The 26,336-nt window shown below is 41.6% G+C and overlaps 1 protein-coding gene across 2 annotated transcripts in view; it reads right to left on the reverse strand.

Annotated features, from left to right (window-relative positions):
* Positions 1 to 7,515: 7,515 nt before the first annotated feature.
* Positions 7,516 to 26,336, reverse strand: part of LOC106588589 (potassium voltage-gated channel subfamily G member 2) — a 39,148-nt gene continuing 20,327 nt past the window's right edge. For both annotated transcript variants that reach the window (XM_014177741.2, XM_014177739.2), the window contains one exon: positions 7,516 to 12,530. In XM_014177741.2, the coding sequence (XP_014033216.1) occupies positions 11,799 to 12,530 (732 nt within the window). In that variant the 3' untranslated portion in view covers positions 7,516 to 11,798. The remainder of the gene's footprint in view (positions 12,531 to 26,336) is intronic.

The raw sequence follows: 26,336 nt of genomic DNA on the forward strand, positions 1-26,336 counted from the left end.
GAAGATGAAACTCTGTTCCACAGTAAATTACGAAACTCATAATGATAATCCTGCTGCATGTATCCCCTGTGGTCACTTTAGATGAGAGGTATTATGTTGTGAATATTTCCTGGTGTGGGGATTTAGCGTGGGGTTGGTTTGACCAGTGGTTTTGGAGACAGATGTATGTAGTGTGTGTATGGCTGCACCTCTCAGCCTCTCTGTGTGTAGAATTGATGGCACTTAGTTCTAGGTGTGCTGGCGTAACGCCAGTCTCCAGCGGTGTGTGGGTGTGCATGTGTCTGTGTGTAGCAGGGCAGCAATGAACACAAACCGACGGGAGAAGTCGAACTGATGATGTTAATGTCTATGAGTAGAACAGAGTGTGTTTTGGTATGTTGAAAGACTGGTCCAGACTGGGGTGTGGGGGAGCGAGGCGGTGGAGACTGGGGTGTGGGGGAGCGAGGCGGTGGAGACTGGGGTGTGGGGGAGCGAGGCGGTGGAGACTGGGGTGTGGGGGAGCGAGGCGGGGAGACTGGGGTGTGGGGGAGCGAGGCGGGGGAGACTGGGGTGTGGGGGAGCGAGGCGGGGGAGACTGGGGTGTGGGGGAGCGAGGCGGGGGAGACTGGGGTGTGGGGGAGCGAGGCGGTGGAGACTGGGGTGTGGGGGAGCGAGGCGGGGGAGACTGGGGTGGGGGGAGCGAGGCGGTGGAGACTGGGGTGGGGGGAGCGAGGCGGTGGAGACTGGGGTGCTGGTGTCTGGGCCCCTGGCCTGAGATAAAGGTAATGAAACATGGAGGGACAGGTTCTGCAGACCACCTACTGACTGACTGCCCTTATAAGTCCTCTCTGTATAAGCTGTTTCACAAGGACAGATGGCACTCTGAGAGACTTCCTTATTTAGCCTGCCGTCTGACTGTTGTTTGACCATTAAATCAATTCAGTATACAAGTCTCTGTCTGCATTCAACAACACTACATCACTACCTTGTCAGACTAGTCTACGACAACTTGTCTAAGCAGAAACATACCCCCCCCTTGGCTTTGGACCTGCTGATTACCTGATGAAATGCAGAGCATCTTTCATCCTCCACCACATCCAATACATACAGGCTTATTTTTAAGTGGCTGGGGACTTCTAGAATCATCTCCCAGGCATGTTCTGACTCCGTCCCCGACCTCCCAGCATTCTCTCTGTGCGTGTCCCAAATGGCACCCTATTCCCTATATAGATGGGCTTTGTTCAAAAGTAGTGCACTACATAGGGTGCCCTTTGGGACGTAGACAGTCAGCAGGAGGACTGATAAAACCCCTCAAACCTGCTTTCACATCATTACACACTGGGCTGGCCCAAACTGAATGTCAGCACTCTGAGAGAAAATACAGAGATGTTGCTCCTCTTCCCCAGGACTAACAAGCTTTGTACCTTGGAGGGAGAGGAGGAGGATGGAGGGGGAAGATGGAGGGAGAGACGGATGCAAGGAGAGGCAGGGAGGGAGAGCGTATGAGTAGATGCAGGGTAAAGTTATTAAAAAGTTTGTTACAACTGAAAGGGCTAAATGGGAGCTAGGTGGAGGGAGGTGAAGATGGCGACATGAATAATGTAGAAGATTTGACAGGTCCCACTCCTCCTCCCCTCATCCTGTAGGTGCTAGCTATTAGACAGCCTGCGATGGGGGCTGTGTTTGGGTTGAGGGGTGAACCTGTACCCTGTAATGAGCCTGAAGATAATTACCTCCAAACCCTTCTGAATATCTGCTGAGTGGCTTCTGCTAGGCAATAGTCTTCTTACTTTGAAGCCACCATTGTGGCCTCAATGCATCAAATCTTCATCAATTCATTTCACTTGTATGAATCATTGAACATGTTACCTTGCCAATAACATTGATAAAGGGTCAGACAAATTACATTGGGAGAGTGGTACCATATTAGAAGTATTGGCAGTGTAGTCAATACAGGGCGTGGGCGGTATCCAGATTGTCATACCTTCATACCGACCTTGTGCCGTACAGGGATATTCTGTAATACTAGCACTGAACACAAGGGGAGCTGTTTTCAAACCCCACTTAAATCCGAAGGTTAGCAATGATTTGATTTAAAGGATCCCCATTAGCCGACGCCAATGGAGACAGCTAGTCTTACTTGGGTCCGACACATAACGAAAAAGACTCCAATTTACATTCACTACATGTTAATGTTTTTAAATGTGTGTGTGTGTGTGCATCTATCAGTTACACATACATGTCAATACATACACACAACCAGTAGGGCACATGGGGGAGAGATGTGCCGCGAGGTGTTGCTTTATTTGTTTTTTGAAACCAGGTTTGCTGTTCACTTGCGCTGTATAAGATGGATTGGAGCTCCATATAATACTGGACGTTTCCTGGAAGGCTAACAAGTACATGTAAAATCCCATAGAGAATGCTAACGAGCACATTGCAAACATTTTATACAGTTTCTGACCTAAACTATACTTGTAACTCAAAAATGCTTCTCACGGTTTGCTGCACACACAAAACAGGAGGGGATCTTCTGCTGTTAACAACCAAATGCTGGATTTTGGAAGAATTGCTAACCACTTAGCTAGATAGCTAACTAGCTTGTAAATTATAAAACAAAAGCACATTTTTAGACAATTAAATTGATAGTTATAAGATATCTAACTGGTAAACATGTAGTTGTGAATTCCATACTGTAACTAGGTCACCTGGTGCATGCTGCACAACAGTGAGTCACTCACACGGTCTTCGTGTTCTTCATCGTCTGGCATCCAATGTTGCATTACAGCTCCCAACTGAACTATAGTATAAATCCATTACACTTTGGGATACAAAAGGGGGAAAAACAGCGTCCACTCTTCTGGGAAGTCTTTCCACTAGATGTTGGAACATTGCTGTGGGGACTTGCTTCCATTCAGCCACAAGAGCATTAGTGAGGTCGGGCACTGATGTTGAACAATTAGTCTAGTCAATACTAGACATTAATGTATGGTTATGGCCCAATCAGTATAATATTCATAGGATGCATATTTGATTTATTATGGATCCATTTATTAGGCCTAGTACTGCATACCATGATGAAATATGGCATCAGTGTATTTGGTTAGGGCAGAAATCCATTCCCTGTAACGCCTAGAAATGTTTTGTCGGAATAATTAGTTTTTCATTTTAAACGTACACTGCAACCATACAACACCCTACCCAGGTCTTCCCTTGACACCAATTAGATTAGGCTTCCCCCCTCAGCCTCTCCATCTCCCTCACCCTTTAATGAATGCGTTTATATTCAGATTAGCGTTCTATCTGTTGATTTATGAAAACTCCTGTGGTCTACACAGTAATAGAAAGTCCTGACATGTCAGGTTCGGCCCTGGCACTCAGAGCAGAGGTCCCTACTCCAAAATGTCACGACACGACAAAAGGCAGGTTGTATTAAGAAGAGCAGATGAAGGATGCCTCTGCTTTCAGAAAGGAGTGTTGTTGTGGGAGTGTTGTCGTGGTAGGCAGTTATTGTAAACACTTCTGAAGGCTGAATGCTGTTAGATAACTGTGTTTGTGCCTCAGTCCTAACCTTGTCAGCGTTTACCTTCCGTCCTTGTCTTCAGTTGAAGCCTGGGGTGACAAACAAAGAGGAGAGAGGGAGGGTGGAAGAGGAGTAGCTGGGGAGACTCAGTCTATTGTGCTTCATCCATAATCACCAACACTCTGTCAAGGCTTTTCTCGTTTTAAAAACGAACTCTGAGTAGAGCAGAGATCCTGCGAACCCAGCTTGCCATGAAACTTTACATTTACCCATTATAATAAGCAATGCTGTTTTCTTCATCTAAGAAGGGGGTTTTCAAAGCTGTGTTTGTACAGTAGACAACATGCATAGAGAGGCCTCCTGCTGTACCACCCTTCTACTGTAACTATTAGTGTTTTACTTCCCTATCCGCTCAGTGACACCGAGAGGAGGGACCACATCTCACCCTAAAGTAGGGCTCTCCAACAGTGTTCCTGTAGAGCTACCGTCCTGTAGGTTTTCACTCCAGCACTGTTCCTGGAGAGCTACTGTCCTGTAGGTTTTCACTCCAACACTGTTCCTGTAGAGCTACCGTCCTGTAGGTTTTTGCTCCAACCCTGTTCCTGGAGAGCTACTGTCCTGTAGGTTTTCACTCCAACCCTGTTCCTGGAGAGCTACCTTCCTCTAGGTTTACACGCTAAGGCATGTTATAGTGCCGCGCAATGGACAGCCGACAATGACCCTTTTAAAGGCAATTGACACTTAAGCCGACATTCGCAGTGCATACCATGACTGCTGTCCTGCGAACGCGGGGGAAATTCCCTTTTAAATACGCATTGTCGGCTGCACAGTGCAGTGCTCTGGAAGGCACCTTGTACTGAATCAAAGCCTCAGTTTATGTACCAAAAATATGTTTTTGGTATGATTATCAAAAATGTATGTTTATCAAACCCTTTTGTGTTATGAAAAAATTTGCATTTTTATATTTGATTCTTTATTTATTTTTTACAAAGTTATGTGTCCGTTTTGTTTTTGTACACAGTACATTACCAAAAATTTTTTCCATGGAATGGCCAGTTCTTTCTATAGAATTGCCAGTTCTTCATCAATAGACACATTTACAGTGCATGCGGAAAGTATTCAGACCCTTTGACTTTTTCCACATTTTGTTAAGTTACAGCCTTAGTCTAAAATGTATTACATTGTTTTGTTCCCCTCATCAATTTACACACAATACCCCATAATGACAAAGCAAAACTGTTTTTTAGAAATGTTAGCAAATTTACATAAGTATTCAGACCCTTTAGTCAGTACTTTGTTGAAGCACCTTTGGCAGCGATTACAGCCTTGCGTCTTCTTGGGTATGACGCTACAAGCTTGGCACACCTGTATTTGGGGAGTTTCTCCCACTCTTCTTTGCAAATCCTCTCAAGCTCTGTCAAGTCGGATGGGGAGCATCGCGATACAGCTATTTTCAGGTCTCTTCAGAGATGTTCGATCAGGCTTCAAGTCCGGGCTTTGGCCACTCAAGGACATTGAGACTTGTCCCGAAGCCACTCCTGCATTGTCTTGGCTGTGTGCTTAGGGTCGTTGTCCAGTTGGAAGGTGAACCTTCGCCCCAGTCTGAGGTCCTGAGCGCTCTTCATCAAGGATCTCTCTGTACTTTGCTCCATTTATCTTTCCTTCAATCCTGACTAGTCTCCCAGTCACTGTCGCTGAAAAACATCCCCATAGCATGATGCTGCCACCACATTGCGTCACCGTAGGGATGGTGCCAGGTTTCCTCCAGATGTGACGCTTGGCATTCAGGCCAAATAGTTCCATCTTGGTTTCATAAGACAAGAGAATCTTGTTTCTCATGGTCTGAGAGTCTTTTAGGTGCCTTTTGGCAAACTCCATGCGGGCTAGTCATGTGCCTTTTACTGAGGAGTGGCTTCCGTCTGGCCATTCTACCATAAAGGCCTAATTGGTGGAATGCTGCAGAGATGGTTTTCCTTCTGGAAGGTTCTCCCATCTCCACAGAGGAATTCTGGAGCTCTGTCAGAGTGACCATCAGGTTCTTGGTCATCTCCCTGACCAAGGCCCTTCTCCCCCGATTCCTTAAGAAGCAGTGCAGCTTTGTTGTTTTGTGTTTCGGAGGACGCACGGCTCTCGTCCTTCGCCTCTCCCGTATGGGAGTTGCAGCGATGAGACAAGACTGTAACTACTAATTGGATACCACAAAATTGGGGAGAAAAAAAGTAAAAAAAATGATTATAATAATAAGATTGATCAATGAAACAGGATGCAACTGCTCAATTTCGACTTTGCATAGCAAATGTTCTGAATACTTATGTAAATAAGGTATTTCTGTTTGTTATTTGCAAACATTTATAAAGCCTGTTTTTGCTTTGTCATTATGGGATATTGTGTGTAGATTGATGAGGAAAAACATTTATTTAATCCATTTTAGAATAAGGCTGTAACGTAACAAAATGGGGAAAAAGTCAAGGGGTCTGTATACTTTCCGAATGACCTGTAAATCAACCTCACTATGGGCCGTCTTATACTGTTAATTGTTGTCGTTAGCCAATATGGGGTAATAATGTTAAAAAGCCAATATTCATGAAAGCTCTGTGGCGCTGTCATTTTAAAGACCAATGAAAAAACGTGTATTATGCTGGTGACGTTTGCATGAAGGGTGTATCTGAAATGACACTATTCCCTAAATGGTACACTCATTTGAACTAGAGCCCTGGGGAAAAGTAGTGTGCAATACAGGGAATAGGGTACCATTTCTGACGCAGGTCTATTAGCACTGTCCTGACAATACTATTCCATCAACAATGGAGACCTGGTTAGCATCTTCTGTCAGAGGAACTACTGGCTCACCGACCACGGTCCATGTTTGGGCTCCAGGCATGTGGAGGCATGTGGCCTCCACGGCTATCAACAACATACATGGTAATGCACCTTCGCTGTGTCTTCACAACAAGCAGTGTGTTGACCACACTATACCAACATTAGTCAAAATGATTTACGTAAAGCGTATTCTAAACAAACAGGAATGTGTCGGCCAGCCGCAGCAGAACTAGTCCAGGGGAAATTATACTCGGTGTCAGTTCCAAATGGCACCCTATTACCTACATACAGTAGTAGTACACTACCTTTGAGCAAAGTCCTATGGGCCCTGGTCATAAGTAGTGCACTGTATAGGATAAGGTGTCCCCTTTGGAAAACTGGGAGGAACAAAAGTGCTGCTGAAGATGCCGCCATGCTTGCCCTTTTAAAACAATAAAACATCTTTTTTTTTAGACACGATGTCAGCGGTGCAAGGGAACATTTTTCCCAGTCGTATCCTGGTATTTACTAAATTGCGAGATGTGATCGTAGCATTAGTCCAATCTAATCAGAGGACGAATGGACTAATGCTGCGATCACATCTTGTAATTTCGTAAATACCAGCATACGACTGGGAAAAATCCGCTTGAACGCCCCTCCAATGCACTGCTGACGTCATTTGTCTACAACAAAGAGGGCAAGCATGGTGGCATCTTCAGCAGTTGTTTATGGTAAGAACAAAATACTAATTGTTGATAGACAATGAATTGTATTAATCTTCCTTTTGATTTAGAAAGTGAACATCTCTGGATATACTTTAAGGGCAAAAAAGAGCAACACAATCACAAGCCTTCTAATGACCTCCATGTTTGATGGTATTCAAATGTAGATGCACCCAACTCGTATTTACGACTAAACAACCGGTAATTACCACCTTCCCACTTGGTTATAAACACAGCATTGTACCGCGCAGTCCTAATTATAAATTCTAGTAAACATGCAAATTAAATAAACTTTTTTTTGAGGGGAGGAGGATGATTTCAATTAGTGTACAGAACCCACTGGGTCAGGTCAACGTGGATAATTGGGTCATATTTGGTTTAAACCGATCAACAAGATTAGAACCTATAGTCACCCACTCAAAAAGAAATTCAACTGTGTGTTATCACTGCGCTTTCAACCATCTAAAAGCACAACCAAAGTTCAAATGGGAATACAATGTGATATTTTGTTTATTTATACAGCATATTAATGTGAATTCACTGTGCTTCATTTAATAGCAGAACCAAATTAAATTGCAGTTGAGATTACATTAAAAGTACATGGTGCAAGTGATCAATGCCATTTGAGATTCTGCACAGATTATTACCACAATTGTGAAGCTCTCAACAGACCTGTGATGATTTACAGATGTTGGATCTTAATTTGATCACCTTGTTGCAGGACATTCAAAACTTGTAGTGTATTTGAGATTTAAAAAGGCTTCTGAAGTTTGTAATTTCCATTTAGACATTTCAAATTGGGAAACATGTTTTGAATGGTCAGCCAAGTCGGGACCTCGGGCCACTTTCTAGAGCATTGCGCAGTATGTAATCTTCAGAGTCTTGCCCCGCTACTGAATGGACAAGTGTAGTGTTTGTAATGCCTGTCTCTTGTCAGAGATTGCATTTATTTTGGGAGATTGCAAAATGACCTTTTCATTCAAGACAGGATAAATACACTCAGTGGACAGTTTAATTAGGTGCGCCACTCCGTTCACGAAAATGGTTAGCTCCCACAGTCAGTGAGTCACGTGGCCATGGCTTGCTATATAAGGCAGGCAGACAGGCATTCAGTAACTGTTAGATTTAACATTAGAATGGGCAAAATGAGTGACCTAAGCGACTTTGAGCGTGGTATGATCGACGGTGCCAGGCGCACTGGTTCCAGTATCTCAGAAAATGTCAGTCTCCTGGGCTTTTCCACGCACGAGAGTGTTTAGGGTTTACCGAGAATGGTGCGACAAACAAAACATCCAGTCAGCTGCAGTCCTTTGGGCGAAAACAGCTCATTGATGAGAGGTCGAAGGAGAATGGCGAGAATCGTGCAAGCTAACAGGCGAAGCTGCAAAAAGTGGCGCAGAACGGCACCACGGAACGCACAACTCGTCGATTCTTGTCACAATGATTGCAAGAACAGCTGCTCACCGATTTGACAGCGCCAATGCATTTCCACCACCAAAGCATCTGCTATGCGGGTGTCTGCTATCGTCAGTTAACGCTTGATCTGATTTATTTTTGAATCTAGGCTTTGATTTTCTCTTAGGAAAATGTATAAACCCTTACAAACATTTCCATTAATTGTAATCCACATAAATCCATTCCTGTTGCTACAGGATTATAATTTTCCTGCTGTAGCAAACTGGCTCAAATTAAGATCCTACATCTGTATCTACTGCTTTGATAGTTCCACATGAGCAACTGGCTTAATCCCATTTATTTTTGGTTGAGTTGGAGATATGTTGATTCATATCATTTGTTGACAAGTTAATTGGCTATTTATCAACATTTGAAGGAGATGTATCTTCTGCTTGGATAGTTCCATCTGTGCCACTGACTTAGTCTGGCTTTAATTCCAGGTTGTCTACAAATTAATAAATTGTATTCCCGTCTCCATCTCAACAAAAAATCTACATTTTTGAAGAGGACTAAATAAAATCAAACTTTAAATGCACTTTTGATTAAACACACAAGGTCGCCAGTTCGAATCCCAATGCACCTTTTCATTTTCCAAATTTACTCAACATATTAAAGGGCAGCTGAACTCAAGTAACTTATCTGGTTGAAAATGGCCTGTTACATCGATATTACTCAGAAACATTGATTATAGTGTAAAGATGTACTACTGAGTGTAAATAGCATAATTTTGGTCAGTAAAATGGATATTTGAGAGATATAGGGAAGCTGTTATGTTCTTAGCTCCATTTCCTGAGTTAAGCTTACACACAGGTGTTCAAAGCATGCTAGATAGCTAATTAGCACAGGTGTTCAAAGCATGCTAGATAGCTAATTAGCACAGGTGTTCAAAGCATGCTAGATAGCTAATTAGCACAGTTGTTCAAAGCATGCTAATTAGCACAGGTCATCGCCTCGTCTTCTGTCTGTTTTTCCATAAACAAGTGCTGTAACATGGAGATATGGCTGAGTGGGAACACTAACCCAAACTATCAATCAGCTGTGCTGGTTACGCTCTATTCAATCATATGGCAAAACCTACAGCCAGTGAAACAGAACTGTCCACATTACGCAGCGCCTCGGTCTTGTTTACATAAGACAGCACATCGTCAATGTATTATTTTAATTAAACTTGGGAAAAATGAGAATTGAGACGATGTGCACTTCCATCCCAACTGTCACTTGATAATCTTAAAAAAATTCAAAACCCATTTCTCTAGCATCGTGTAACGCCGTGAACTGTTTCGTGACATGATTCGCTATGAAACACTGCCAGACGGACTTACTCCGGTAATACGTAGTGAGCAAGTTGTAAAAACTAAGTGGCACCAAAGTACTTTGCCACTCGCCAGTGACCTGTTAAGCTGATTGAGCCAATGTGGCCTGCCTGCTAAATGTGCCTGCTAGCTACTAGCTAGCTACATTGACAAACACAGAGATGGAACTTAGCTAGCTAAGAAGTAATTTAGGGCACTGATAAACAGCATGTAGCTTTGCTTTATTTACGATATTTTGACAGCTTGCTGATGAAGTTGTAGACATCAGTAGTGAGAAATCAGTAGTGAGCGCAGCAGCAGCTGACTCGATACTGTCTGCAGTGCACTACTAGTATTCATGCACATTGTTTTACTTGAAGTAATGCACCAAACACCTTAGCTAGATGTAAAATTGCGTGACAAAGACCTCTGCAAAAACGTCCAAATGACAGATTTCTTGAATTATCATATTCAGAGGTCGAAAGGTTTCTACCGGGACTCAAGAGGGACAAAACAATAACTGTGGGTACGATATAGCGAACATAACACACCCTCATCCAATCACACCCCCAAGACGCAAATCATATTTTTTTAATGAGCAGCAGAAAAACATGTGGAATCAGTGAGTTCAGCTGCCCTTTAACTATCACATTTCTCATCTACTGACATTCCAAATTACTGATTTTAACAGCTTTATGTATGTGGAAATAACAATGGTGATGCCCACCCCTACTAGCACAGTGGACTAGGCACTGAGATAGGGACCAGAAGGTCACAGGTTCTAACCTTGCCCGTGCCCTTCCTCAAAAAAGGTCTATTTATAGCCCTTATTACACCTTAAATTAACACGTGATTCTCTAGATCTGATCAAGATTGTTTTAATTTGTTTCTAATCTCTTTAGTCGGTCTGTTCAGTCCATATTGATTCCCATGGGTTTCCATGATCTAAGCCATACAATTATTCGTCATCCTTTCGATACTTATTAGATGCAGGGGCGCAACTTTCACTGGGACGGGGGACAGGGGGGACATGTCCCCTCCACATTCTGAAATTGCATTTTTGTCCCCCGATATATTATCATTTGAATGTGATACAAAACAAGGCAATGGTGTGCTTCATGACCATGCAGACACCTCTGAGCGATCGGGTAGGCTCTTTGGAGTGTTTATCCGACTGGATAAAAAATTATAATAATTATGTCCCCCCCACTTCGAAAACCAAAGTTGGGCCCCTGATTAGATTTAATATAACATGTCTGGAGCCAAGGCCATTATTATTCAGAGGAGATGTGAAATTGGAGGAAAACCTCCAGACAGAATCATGGGATGAAATTAATTTAATAAAGTGTAGAATCCTACATTGCATCAGCCGAGGTCATGGTTTTCTTACATTTATTAAAATATGCAGATCCTTAGTCTAAATAGATGCAAACTAAGCATTCTGAAATCTGTAAATGTGTTTATAGTCAAATCTTTGTTATTACACTTATATCTTGTTGCAATATTTCTTATCCTAAATATATACCAAAATTATAATATTTTAGGTGTTTTTTCCCTTAAAATAATAGCTTTTTCATACTGAATATGTGAGAGAGAAGCTTTCTCCCCATGCTGTGCTGTAGGGCTATACTCCTGTGTTGTAGGGCTTCTATACTCCTGGGTGAAGTGTCCTTTGACCACAGATAACTTGTGTTTTTATATTGTGGTCAGCTCTACACCAGTAATGTCAGCAGAAAGACTTCTGCAGCTATCTTGTAAAATCTTAGAAACTCTTGAACACGCTCTGATGGACAGAGCTATGGAGGCTCACAAAATGTTGGAGCTCCTTTTCTTCTTAAGCTTGAGAAAAATGGCCCATCCCTGTTTAGATCCTCCAGCTTTAGTACGAGTTTCCCACAGTGCACTCCATACCCCCAGGCTCTCATGTTGCACACACACTCAGTCTTGAGTCTGCATGGCCCTCCTCTGTGACGCAAGGGCAATGGACTTCCTGCGTAAAGCAGAGGTGGCGACTTCAGTGATGCCATGTTAACTGTCCGTCTCGGCCGAGTCCTCGCTGTTCTGAGACTTGCTGGAGTCATGGAAGTCTGGTTTCTGTCTCAGCGTTCTGTTCTGCTCCTCCTTCAGCTCCAGGTAGGACCGAGAGAACGTGTGGAAGATGGAGGTGACGGGGAACGCCATGAGGAGGATCCCACTGAGGATGCTGCTGAGCGCCACCACCTGACCCGGGATGCTCCGCGGCACCATGTCCCCGTACCCCACCGTTGTCATGGAGATCACCGCCCACCAGTAGGTGCCGGGGATGCTGGTGAAGTCATACTTGGCGCCCATCTCGCTCTCTGCCAGGAACACCAGCGGGGAGAACAGTGCCATGGCAACACACAGGAACAGGAGGAGCAGGCCGAACTCGCGGGTGCAGCGTCGGACCGTCAGGCCTAAGGTCTGCAGCCCCAGGGAGTGGCGCGCCAGACGCATCACATAGAAGATCCTCAGGGCCCGAAGTACCCGCAGCACCAGGCCCACCTTCTCCAGGTAGTTGTTCCCGCCGCTGGGCTTCTCCCCTCCCTCAGACAGAGAGTCTACGATCACAGTGATGTAGTATGGCAGGATGGCCACCACGTCGATGATGTTGAGGGGCGTCTTCAGGAACACACACTTACTCGGCGTCTGGATGAAGCGCAGCAGGAACTCCAGAGAGAACCAGGCCACACACACAGTCTCCAGGACAAAGATATTGTAGCACCTCTGAGAACACTCACCCTGTAAGACAGAGGAAACATAGTGTTATGAAAAACTCACAGTAGAAGAGAGTGAACACAGTGTTAAGGGTTAACAGTGTTAAGGCGAGCAACAATTAAAATGCAAGACATTGGTAGGAAATTACAATACATTCACTATTATAAAACATTCTGGATAACTGTTTCCTAATCACACAAGTCAGTTGTTCCTATCCGGCTCGAAGGACCAGTTCAACAGCCACCAGTGGCGTCAGACTCCTCTCCTCCCCAAATCTCTGCCCCATCACCCCCCCCGGAGTAGAGGGAGGGTCCCAGAGCAATGTTTCGAGGGAGAGCTGGAGAGGGTTTTGGAGCAGCACATAAACCGTCTGAACATCCCTGTTAGTTGATTGGGATCATAAGGAAAAGAGACGAGTAACTTTGATCAAACAGCCAGAGGGATATGTTTTTTTCTTCCTGTGTATTATAAAATAGACAGGCAGTCTGTCAGCAGTACTTTACATGATTTATAAAACTGAGAGGAGAGGCTTTGATGATGTCAGAAATTCCTTCCTTAAATTGGGAAGGCTAAGCTGTACTGTATAGCCCAATGTATTTATATTATTATAGGCTCTGTTTGTAGAGTGTCAACTCCTTTAGACAAATCACCCTGGTAGCAATATCTGGTCATACATTCAGAATCTTTGTACCCAAAAAATGAATTACTGGTGTCCATCCACAATAAATAAAGTCATACAAGTGTGCCATGAGATAGATCCATAGAACTCATGCAGCCACAATGTCAACAGCAACGTGAAGCTGAGGAGAAACCATTGATTCCTTCCCTTTCCTCCTCTCTCTCCAATCTGACTGTTATTAATGCAACTTCATTAAAGGAAATTAATTTCCTTCCTGGGATCAGCGGGGACTAAGCTAAAGCCAACCTTGACTACATTATAAATACTTTAATTTACTTCTGGCATGATGAAATATCCTTACTTCCTGTAGCGTAATCAATTTTCCGTCTGCTCTAAATGAGTCCATAAATATTATATAACTGTATTTACATGTGATTATGGAAACAGACCCAGAAGGAGAATGAGGAGCAAGGGGGAGGTGGGGGTGGAGATGGGGTGTATGTGTAAAGGTTTATACTGTACAAACATCTATAATAATTTGTTTGTACGAAAGAAAGAAGCCAAGCTGTCGGTCTCTCCTTTTAATGTGCTCTCGCTCTGGGGAACCTAGCTACGCTTCCTCAACATGTTTAGGAAGAAGTGAGCATGAAATAATGTCTTAATTACTTTTGCCAACTTTTAGTAACTTTCCTCCAGTTAGTACATCCTTCCGTTCCATCATAGTCTCCTCAATTACTCCTTAAATGTTATTAGGAAACACGTGTTTTTGACCAGCGGTTGAGCTCTAACCTGTTAGAGAATCATCACTTGTGATTAAGATGCTAGAGGTGCTTAAGAAAAAACAAGGAAGAGAATATGCATCTTAAAAACCACTCCAGTGTATCCTTGGAGACATGCAAAGTAGTGGAGTGAGGAGGGAGTGTAAGAACCGGGCTGGGTGACTTTTAGCCTCTCATTATTCCAGTAAATATACTTTAATCAAAGCAAAAGCTGTATCTGAAAGGCAAAAGGCAGCACAGAAATCAGCATTCAAAAATATAATCCCAGAGGAACGTAAACCTTTCTTCCACGTTTACTAATCCAAACAACATGCAATCCGCTTCACTATGCTTGGTTATTCACAGAGCACAACAATAAACCCACTGGGCCCAGACGTCATTTCAACATCTAGTTTTGAATTACATTTGGTTGAGTTACCAACTAACGTGAAATCAACAAAAGATGTCACCATGTCATTGGATTTAGGCTAAAAGTTAAAAAAATAAAATAGGAAAATCCCTTGATGACTTTGCAAATCCAATCAGTTTTCCACGTTGATTCAATGTCATCACATAGATTTTTTTGTTGAAATAACGTGGAACAACGTTGAATCAACCAGTTTTTCCCCCAGAGGGAAGTGTGTATGTAAGTGCTTGCGAGTGTGTGTGTGTGTGCATGTAAAATAAATGCACAATTTGGCCAGTTGTTGTTGTGGAAATGTCCTTTGATGGGTTGAGTCAATAAGTATTCAACCCCTTTGTTATGACAAGGCTAAATAAGTTCAGAAGTAAAAGTTTGCTTAACAAGTCACATAATGCGTCGCATGGACTCACTCTGTGCAATAATAGTGTTTAACATGATTTTTGAAGGACTTCCTCATCTCTGTACTCCACACATACAATTAGCTGTAAAGGTCCCTCAGTCGAGCAGTGAATTTCAAACACAGATTCAACCACAAAGACCAGGGAGGTTTTCCAATGCCTCACAAAGAAGGGCACCTATTGGTAGACGTGTCAAAATAAATAAAAAAAGCAGACATTGAATATCCCTTTGAGCATGGTGAAGTTAATAATTACACTTTGGATGGTGTATCAATACACCCAAAGATACAGGCATCCTTCCTAACTCAGTTGCCGGAGAGGAAGAAAACCACTCAGTTACAGAGTGTAATGGCTGTGATAGGAGAAAATTGATGATGGATTAACAACATTTAAGTTAGTATTGTGGAGTAACTACAATGACAGAGTGAAAAGAAGGAAGCCTGTACAGAATAAAAATATTCCAAAACATGCATCCTGTAAAATGTATAAAAATGTGGCAAAGATTTTAACTTTATGTCCTGAATACAAAGTGTTATGCTTGGGGCAAATCAACACAACACATCACTGAGTACCACTCTTCATATTTCCAGCATGGTGGTGGCTGCATCATGTTATGGGTATGCTTGTCATCGGCAAGGACTAGGGATAAAAATAAATGGAATAGAGCTAAGCACAGGCTAAATCCTAGAGAAAAACCTGGTTCAGTCTGATTTCCAACAGAGACAAATTCACCTTTCAGCAGGACAATAACCTTACACAAGGCCAATTCTACACTAGAGTTGCTTACCAAGACGACATTGAATGTTCCTGAGTGGCCTAGTTACAGTTTTGACTTACATCCGCTTGAAAATGTATGGAAAGACTTGAAAATGGCTGTGGAAAGACAAGCAATGATCAACAACCAACTTGACAGAGCTTGAAGAATTTTCAAAAGAATAATGTGCAAATATTTATCACTTAAATTCAGGCAGTAAGACAACAAAATGTGGAGTACTGTAATTCAAGTGGTATGAATACTTTCTGAAGGCACATGGCTACAGTGGATCAAATGAACACACACACAGTAATCAGATTCAGCAAACACGCTACTCTGACCATATCAGAGCTCCAGACAGGTGTGTAGCAGCCATGTCGCGTGTTAACTAAACAACACGGCCAATCACCGCAGGAGGAGGACGACCTTTGGTCCCCAAGGTGTGTGTAAGTGGGCATGATTTCAAAAACAGACTTAGCATAATGCTGAGCTGGCTGCTATTATGAACACACACACCGTTTTTTAAATGGCTTTAGTCAATTTGTTTACCTCAGCCCTTATAACACTCATCTCATTCACCTCACTGGGCGGGGCTGGGAGAGGAGTGTGTGAATATAGGAGCTACAGAACATGGCCATATTACATTTCAAGAGTTCCCCATACGAGAACACCCATTTCTTTGGTCTAGATTCTCCAACTGGTATTATATATTTGTTGCAGAACCACAATAACAACACACCACGACTTGTCAGCAGTGTAGAATGTGGTAGATAATCATCTGTTAGTTGTTTCATGGAATTGTTGTTAGAGCTATGGTACATTCTCTGTGAAGGAGTAGCCTTCACTCTCATTTCTATAAATGTATTTATTGTGTGTTTATATAGCTAGGATCCTAAAATGTCAATTCATTATCACATGTAAATCCAGTTAATTGATCTTTTCCAATCAGCTCAACCTTTTCCTGTTTGTTTCAATGTTAGATTGAGTGGAATCCCGCTGAGCACACCACGTCATTTCAACGTGGATAATATTTGGTTGAGACGTTGATTAATGATTACAACCTATATTCACCCATTCAAAAAGACAGCCAAAAGTTAGTTGAATTTCCAGTGTGTTATCACTATGCTTTCAACCATCTAAAAGCACAACCAAATTCCAATGGAAAAACAATGTCTAATTTTCGGTTTAGTTGTCATCCAAATGTCTATCACTGCTCTTTCAACCATTTAAACCACCACCTTTATATGATTACATAAGTAGAAATGTATAGTTACAGTAACCTCAATGTGGCTATTTTAAGGTTGAACGTTACATTAGTTTGAAAGATAGGCTACTTACGTATTACAAAAGTAATACTGAATTGTGTTTGGTTGACAATGCAACCAAATATCAATATTTAAAGGAGATGTATCTACTGCTTGGATATTTCCATCTGAGCCACTGGCTTAATCCCATTCTTTAACTTTTATTTTGTTTGAGATGTGAATTCAACATATAATTTGTTAACTTGACAACAAGTTAATAGGCTATTTATTGTATTTCAAAGGTGATTCATATTTCCATCTCAACCAAAAATTGAAGTTATACATTAGGACTAGATCAAATCTAACTTTAAATGTGCTTTAAATAATGTTTTATTTGATTTAGTCCTATTCTTTCACTTTTATTTTTGGTTGAGATAGAGACGTGAATCCAACATATGAATTATACATTTTTAGACAAACTGGAATTCAAGCCAGACTAAGCTCATGGCACAGATGGAACTATCCAAGCAGAAGATGAGTCTCCTTCAAATGTTGATATTTGGTTGCGTTGACAACCAAACAATTCAACATTGCTAAATATCATACAATTTCAAATCAACTAGAGCTTGAAATCATAGGTCTATTTTATTGTCTATTTTGTTGAATTATGGGTTATATTAAAACAATAGCTGTTGTTATATAGGTCTATATAGCATCATTGATAGTATATGAGTGATAAAGTATGGTTATGTTTCATTTGCTCTGTTAAACCTACCCTTTGGAATGACTTTGATAGTGAATCTATTTCATTTTTATATGGAGATCTATTAACAATCATTCTCATAATAGCACATTGGTAATAGTTAGCGACAATATTATAGCTAAGCAGGGCTGGGCTTCGTTAAAACCCTGGATGGGAGACAAAAGGGTTGCCATAGATCAATTCTCCAGTAGGTGGTGCTGCCCAGCCTATTGTTGTTTTTCCTGATAGTGGATATACTGGTGAAGACCTGACATTGGTTTAAAAGGTAAAAAATTCAACATATTTTTCTACAAGGTTTCTCTGTTGAAATTGAGTTACCATGATTACATAATCATGTGATGGAAATCTCACCCTCAAAACAATAGTTTAGACTTTTTTCAAATCCAACATTTTCCCCTTAGATTCCACATCACAATACATTGAGAAATTACATTGAAACAATGTTGATTTAACAAGTTTTTGCCCAGTGGGATGTCCCTTTAATTGTCAGCTGACAGCTTGCAAGCTTTGCTAATGATCTAATTGCACACACCTGTGGCCTACTCCCTCAAGCGCTGCAGTTCCTTTAAATGGGAAATGGTGTTCAGTGTGTGAAGGTTACTGCTGGTATGTCATGCAAGTTAATAAAAATAACTTATTTATTATAAAATGATAATCTCCTTCTCATCAATGTGAGAAGGGAACTGGCCAGCTATCTCACACTCAGTGAACAGAAGAGCCTGCACCTTGTGATTCTGAAGGCTGCTGTGGCTTAATGTTAAGATGTTAAAGGTGCTACACGTAGGATTTTTTAAATTTTTGCATTGTAATTTCTGAAAATGTCCATAATATACAGTACCAATCAAAAGTTTGGACACACCTACTCAGAGATAGTTTTGATGTCTTTACAATTATTCTACAATATAGAAAATAGTAAAAATAAAGAAAAACCCTTGAATGAGTAGGTGTGTCCAAACCTTTGACCAGTGTTTCACAGTATTACTTGCCCACCAGTGTTGTGAATGGCTGTGATATTCACCTATTGATTTCTACCGCCGGAGCAGCAACTGTTGTCAAAATGGGAAAGCTGTTCTGAATTTGTGGCTGTATTATCTAGTGGAAATTGCTCTGTCATTTCCTGGTTGCTTAAATTCTACACTGTTTGCTCAATTTCAGACTGTGGGCTGACACACCGGATTTGTAGACTGCATTGTACTCAGCACTCTATTGTCCCTCTAATCAAACACTTCATGAGAGCCCATGAGCTCATGTTGCACAACGTTTCAATAGGCGTGAGAAAACAGAGGGATGGCCTCTACTAAAAATAGGAGGCTCAGTTTTCTATAGGATAGGCCTACTATATTTGTTTCTCAACTTTCCTAATATTAAGCACATTGCTTATATTTACAACAGGAGTATAGCCTACATGGCTGGCATGAGAATAAACCATGGGGAAAAGCATCCTCCATTCACTATTTAAGTGCATAGATGACATGTATTTTCCCCGCTGACCCGGTTTCGATACAGGTGCATGATAATGGTCCATTCTAAATCAAAACAAATTTCACACATATACTAAATAATATATGTAAAGTCAAGATTAAATCAAGAATAGTCTGATGGCTGACAATATTATCCTCTCACTTGTGAATTATATATTATCACGTGAATTATGCCCAGCATAAGAAACAACGTATTTATTTTGTGACTTTTTCTAATCATAGTTGCACATCTCATGTAGCCTAGCCCATAGGCCTATATGTTTTTATACGGTTTGTATTACAACTAAAGTGGCCAAATAACTTCTTAAAATTAAGCACATTACCCGCTTTACAAGGGGTGTAGAGCCTAACTGCGTGTGAGTTTCAAGTTTGGGGAAGATAATTTTCACCATAAAAAAGCACCTTTATAATAAAAGCATTACATGCATAATTGCATTTGCGGTAACTTTTGATAATGGTGTTTTCCGCTAATGGAACATTTGCGCTTATAGCCTACTGCCATGTGCGCATTGCTGCGCTTATAATGTGAAGAAATAGCTTAATAGTTTATCAACATTTTAAGCTAAACGTTCTAATCTGTTACATTGCATAAAAAACGTTTTTGGGATGCTAGTGGTTGTATTAATTTGGGTGCATTACGGACACACAAATGGGATGTGCCGTGAAATTCTAGGCATTATCAAATGCTTGTCAAATTGTGAATGAGAGACTGATGTAGTGTGTACAGCCTGCGCAAAAAAACAAAGCAGAGCTCATGCCTTTCAAGCCGCTATTTTCAAATCATCATTAGAGTCACATCATGCAGCTGTACAACATATTAAAAATCAAAGCATATAGCCTAATGTTTGTAGAACAACTAAAGTCAAATTAAGAACTCTAAATTAAGCATATAGGAGTACCTATTTCTTTGTTAACCGCTCAATACAGAATAGCCGCATGTGCGCACTCCCTCAAATCGTTTGTGGAGAAAATATCCTTTCTATTTTATTCAGCTTTGTTCAGTTGTATTCATTTTAGTATTCTTCATACTATCAAATAATGTAAAATAATGTCACGGAATTCTAAGCAAATCTTGTCTGCTAAATGAACTAGTGTAGCCCACTGCCATTTGGCACAGCCAGATCAGGACCTAACATAGGGACAACTCAGAGTATGCTATTCTGTTCTTCTGAAATAGACTACATGTCATGCTTCTTTAGACCTGTCTAATATAAATAATGGATTTATTGTGAAGGTGTAGGCTATATTACATGGATTTATTATAGATATAGATGTTCCAAAAGGTCTGCATCAGTGGCTTGTAATCCATGTGTAGAAGCCAGGACATGCAAAATGTGTTTATGTTAATTAACGGTCAATTACCGTGAGACAGTTATTTGCTTGACTATTACCGTCTGACGAAACTTCATGACCGCCACAGCCCTAACCAACACACTATTTTTGTAACTACCTGGACCTACCATTCGGTTTTGAAGTATTGAAAGTATTTGAATGAAAAGGTGACTAAGAAGCGCTCATCATTTCAAATAGGCTACATGAATGTACTAAACAGCATATAAACATTAAATAAGTCAATAGCCAGACAGGTAGCCTAATTAAATAGGCTATACTATTTAAATTATTTCAAGGTTTTAGTCTACAAAGAAATGTATTTTGTAGCATTTGTGAGTGTGACACACTAGGCTAGCAGAGATATTAAGCACTCAGCATTTAAACAACATTTCGTTGTATTAAATCATTATAGTCTATAAATTGTTCATATAGGCTGACTTGCTTAAAATTAAATACAAATTAAACAAAGAATGCCTTATTAGGCTCAGTCTACAGTGTCTTTGAATTAATTTTTAGAAACACGAGTTTGACTAGATTCTGTGGCTTCAGGCTCATGTGACGGTGCCTGGAGAGCAGGCCAGCAGTGGAGAATATCCTCTCTGAGCTTGCAGAGCCACTGGGGATGCTAATCACCCTTCGGACTACTCTTGCCAGGCTGGGCAGGATGCGTAGTTTTTTTTTCTGTAGGTAAGTCCAAAAGATTTTAGGTAAAATAACCCGATCAAAATGTAAAGCTCCTTGAAAGAGGTAATATGCCAGGACTATTGGGCCAAAATCTATGATGGCCTATTGTATAGAGGTCAGATTTTTGTTCATAAATATTTTGCTACAATGACACATTTAGCTAGCTACCCACCTCATTCCTTTCTGTTAGCATGTGGACATAGTAAGTACACTATCCTGCCTTTGGGATATGTGTCTTTTCGAGTTCCACAATGATTCTTTAGTTGTGGACACTACATCACCACACTTCGTCTCTTGCTCTTGGTCCTCCTCATATTGGTAAGTCACCTTGATTTATCACCTGTGTGTTTTATTAGTTTCTTTATGAAAATATTTAGGATACTTGATGACAGTAGCTAAAGCAAGGAGCTATAGCAGCACACAAGTAGACTACAAATGCATGCTGGGGCGGTCAAGCCCTGAGCTCGTGAAGTGAGCGCTACTGGAGCGAAATTGGAGCGGACTAGAAGGCCAAAGCTCCAAATTTTGGGAAACTCGCTCCACACTCCAGTCAAATTGGGCACGATCCAGCTCCACTCTGTTCACATACTCTGACACCTGGTAGTATATTGATAATTTCAATAAGCATTTTTCCACGGCTGGCCATGCTGTCCACCTGGCTACCCCTACCCTGACCAACATCTCAGCACCCCCTGCTGCCAATGACTGGAACAAATTGTAGAAATCTCTGAAGCTGGAGTCTTATATCTCCCTCTCTAATTTTAAGCATCAGCTGTCAGAGCAGCTTACCGATCACTGTACCTGTACACAGCCCATCTGTAAATAGCACACCCGACTACCTCTTCCCCATATTATTACTTACCCTCTTGCTCTTTTGCACCCCAGTATCTCTACCTGCACATCATCGTCTGCACATCTATCACTCCAGTATTAATGCTAAATTGTAATTATTTTCGCCTCTAGAGCCTATTTATTGCCTACCTCCCTACTCTTCTACATTTGCACACACTGTACATAGATTTTTCTATTTTTATTTTATTTTGTGTTATTGACTGTACAGTCGAGGCCAAAAGTTTTGAGAATGACACAAATATATATTTTCACAAAGTTTGCTGCTTCAGTGTCTTTAGATATTTTTGTCAGATGTTACTATGGAATATTGAAGTATAATTACAAGCATTTCATAAGTGTCAAAGGCTTTTATTGACAATTACATGAAGTTGATGCAAAGAGTCAATATTTGCAGTGTTGACCCTTCTTTTTCAAGACCTCTGCAATCAGCCTTGGCATGCTGTCAATTAACTTCTGAGCCACATCCTGACTCAAGGCAACCCATTCTTGCATAATCAATGCTTGGAGTTTGTCAGAATGTTTTTTTTTTTTTTTGTCCACCCGCCTCTTGAGGATTGACCACAAGTTCTCAATGGGAGTAAGGTCTGGGGAGTTTCCTGGCCATGAACCCAAAATATCGATGTTTTGTTCCCCGAGCCACTTAGTTATCACTTTTGCCTTATGGCAAGGTGCTCCATCATGCTGGAAAAGGCATTATTTGTCACCAAACTGTTCCTGGATGGTTGGGAGAAGTTGCTCTCGGAGGATGTGTTGGTATCATTCTTTATTCATGGCTGTGTTCTTAGGCAAAATTGTGAGTGAGGCCACTCCCTTGGCTGAGAAGCACACATGAATGGTCTCAGGATGCTTTACTGTTGGCATGACACAGGACTGATGGTAACACTGACCTTGTCCTCTCCGGACAAGCTTTTTCCGGATGCCCCAAACAATCGGAAAGGGGATTCATCAGAGAAAATGACTTTACCCCAGTCCTCAGCAGTCCAATCCCTGTACCTTTTTCAGAATATCAGTCTGTCCCTGATGTTTTTCCTGGAGAGAAGTGGCTTCTTTGCTGCCCTTCTTGACACCAGGCCATCCTCCAAAAGTCTTTGCCTCACTGTGCGTGCAGATGCACTCACACCTGCCTGCTGCCATTCCTGAGCAAGCTCTGTATTGATTCCGCAGTTGAATCAACTTTAGGAGATGGTCCTGGCGCTTGCTGTACTTTCTTGGGCGTCCTGAAGCCTTCTTCACAACAATTGAACCGCTCTCCTTGAAGTTCTTGATGAACCAATAAATGGTTGATTTAGGTGCAATCTTACTGGCAGCAATATCCTTGCCTGTGAAGCCCTTTTTGTGCAAAGCAATGATGACGGCACATGTTTCCTTACAGGTAACCATGATTGACAGAGGAAGAACAGTGATTCCAAGCACCACCCTCCTTTTGAAGCTTCCAGTCTGTTATTCAAACTCAATCAGCATGACAGTGATCTCCAGCTTTGTCCTCGTCAACACTCACACCTGTGTTAATGAGAGAATCACATCACTGACATGATGTCAGCTGGTCTTTTGTGGCAGGGCTGAAATGCAGTGGAAATGTTTTGGGGGATTCAGTTCATTTGCATGGCAAAGAGGGACTTTGCAATTAATTGCAATTCATCTGATCACTCTTCATAACATTCTGGAGTATATGCAAATTGTCATCATACAAACTGAGGCAGCAGACTTTGTGAAAATTGGCCACGACTGTACATTTGTTAATGTGTAACCCTGTGTTGTGGTTTTTGTCGCACTGCTTTGCTTTATCTTGGCCAGGCCTACCTGGTTAAATAAAGCTGCCTAAAGAGGCAGTAGGGGCACTCAACTCACAGAGATGCTGTTAGAGACAGCAGGAGATCCAGAGGATCAAGGTGCTGCCCGCCAGCCATGCTGTGTGTGTACGTGTGAGAGAAAATGCTTGAGGCTAGATGGCCTCAGGATCCTGGTGTATGATCAGAGCAGAGTGATAGTAGCTGTCTCATTCCTCTCCAAAGGGTGTGCCTGTTTCTGTGGAAGCCTCGTCTTGGATGATTTTGTTTTTGGCAAAGCGTTCCCCATATGATGACTAACACACTAATCCAATACAATGACTGAGGAACAGACTTTCTCCACAGTAGGACATTTCTTTAGACTTTCGAAGTCATTGATATTTTTCATTTGAGTGAGAGAAGTTTAATCTCCCATATTAAATCATCTATTTTCCTGGCTTCTTTTCCAGTTATTTAAAAAATATATTATGTTTGTTATATGTATTTGTTTCTCACTAGACTGAAATAACTCACTGGAATAATTCCCATAGTTCACACTGGCAATAAATTACATTACAGCAGACGTACGCTGGCCTGAACCCAGGCGGTCTTGTTGCCTGTCAAGAGAGATTCTTGGGGACCTTCAATGCTGCAGAATTATTTTGGTATCGGTGCCTCGACACAATCCTGTCTCGGAGCTCTACGTACAATTCCGTCGACCTCATGGCTTGGTTTATGCTCTAACATGCGCTGTCAACTGTGGAACCTTAGACAAGTGTGTGCCTTTCCAAATCATGTCCAACCAATTGAATTTACCACAGGTGGACTCCAATAAAGTTGTAGAAACATCTCAAGGATGATCAATGGAAAAAGGATGCAGCTGAACTCAATTGAGTCTCATAGCAAGGGTCTGAATACTTACGTAAATAAGGTATTTCTGTTTTTATTTTTATTTTTTTATAAACCGTCATTATTGATCATATTGTGTGTAGATTGATGAGGACCATTTTTTATTTAATCAATTTTAGAATAAGGCTGTAACGTAACATAATGTGGAAAGTCAAGGGGTCTGAATACTTTCCAAATGCACTGTATTTATCAGAGAGAAGAAAACGGATAAAACAAGTCCTACATTTCCACAGATGTTTACAGGGGGAGAAATAAGCCATTTTGACATTGAGGTGTGAAAAGACTGAAATTGACACACAAACTCAGAGGACACACTACTTATAGCAACGTTTCCCAAACTCGGTCCTGGGACCCCAAGTGGTGCACGTTTTGGTTTTTGTCCTAGCACTACACAGATGATTCAAAGAATCAAAGCTGGATGATAAAGTTGGTTATCTGAATCAGCTGTGTAGTGCTTGGGCAAAAACCAAAACGTGCACCCCTTGGGGTCCCAGGACCGAGTTTGGGAAACACTCTACTCTGAGGGGACACACACACACTTTAATCCTCTATTCATCCAGATAGAGGCAATAAGCACACCCATAAAACTCTTCATATGTGTATGTGCAGCTGTTATGTGGGCCTGAATCACTGAGCTGTATTAGAACAGACAAGCTAAGTGCTTTCCATCACCAACACCACCTTGGTTTTGTCCTCTGATGCTTTTACAAAAACCACAACTTTTTTTCAGTTTTAATGGATCCACAACTGCACACAGGCAAAGGGATATGAAGGTTAGAGTCTAACTGAGTCTGGAAGACAAGGGTTGTCAGAACATCTCTGAGCAGGTGAGACAAGCCTGCCCTCTGGACGGAGGAACAAAAAGCTAAATTCATAAACAGAACGTAACATTTAACATGGTTGAGGACGCCAACTCTTACTGTAAGACTACAAATGTATTAGATTATTATCCTGCTGGTCTAGTTCGTTCATGAGTTTAGCCTATAGCTGAAACATATCATGATAAACTGCATCTGAATCTACACTGAGCAAAAATAAACACATCATGCAACAATTTCAAAATGTTTACTGAGTGACAGTTCATAAGGAAATGAGTGAATTAAAATACATAGATTATGGCCTAATTTATTGATTTCACATGACTAGGAATACAAATATGCATCTGTTGGTCAAAGATACTGTACCTTAAAAAAAAGGTAGGGGCGTTGATCAGAAAACCAGTCAGTGTCTGGTGTGACCACCATTTGCCTCATGCAGTGACACATTTCCTTCGCATAGAGTTGATCAGGCTGTTGATTGTGGCCTGGAATGTTATCCCACTCCTCTTCAATGGCTGTGCGAAGTTGCTGGATATTGTCTGGAAATTGAACACGTTGTCGTACACGTAGATCCAGAGAAATGGGCAGCGTGTCTGGTGAGTATGCAGGCCTTGGAAAATCTGGGATATTTTCAGCTTCCAGGATATGTGTAACAGATCCTTGCGACATGGGGTCGTGCATTATTATGCTGAAACATGAGATGTTGGCGGCTGATGAATGGCACGACAATGGGCCTCAGGATCTCGTGACGGTATCTCTGTGCATTCAAATTGCCATCGATAAAATTACATTGTGTTTGTTGTCCGTAGCTTATGCCTGCCCATACCATAACCCCAGTGCCACCATAGGGCACTCTATTCACAACGTTGACATCAGCAAATCGCTCACCCACATGATGCCATACATAGCATTTGAAACCGGGATTCATCTGTGAAGAGCACACCTATCCAGCGTGTCAGTGGCCATTGAAGGTGAGAACAAAACCCAACTGAAATCAGGTCAAGACCATGGTGAGGACGACGAGCACG

The sequence above is a fragment of the Salmo salar genome, chromosome ssa27, assembly GCF_905237065.1.
Source record: "Salmo salar chromosome ssa27, Ssal_v3.1, whole genome shotgun sequence".
Classification (NCBI taxonomy): domain Eukaryota; kingdom Metazoa; phylum Chordata; class Actinopteri; order Salmoniformes; family Salmonidae; genus Salmo; species Salmo salar.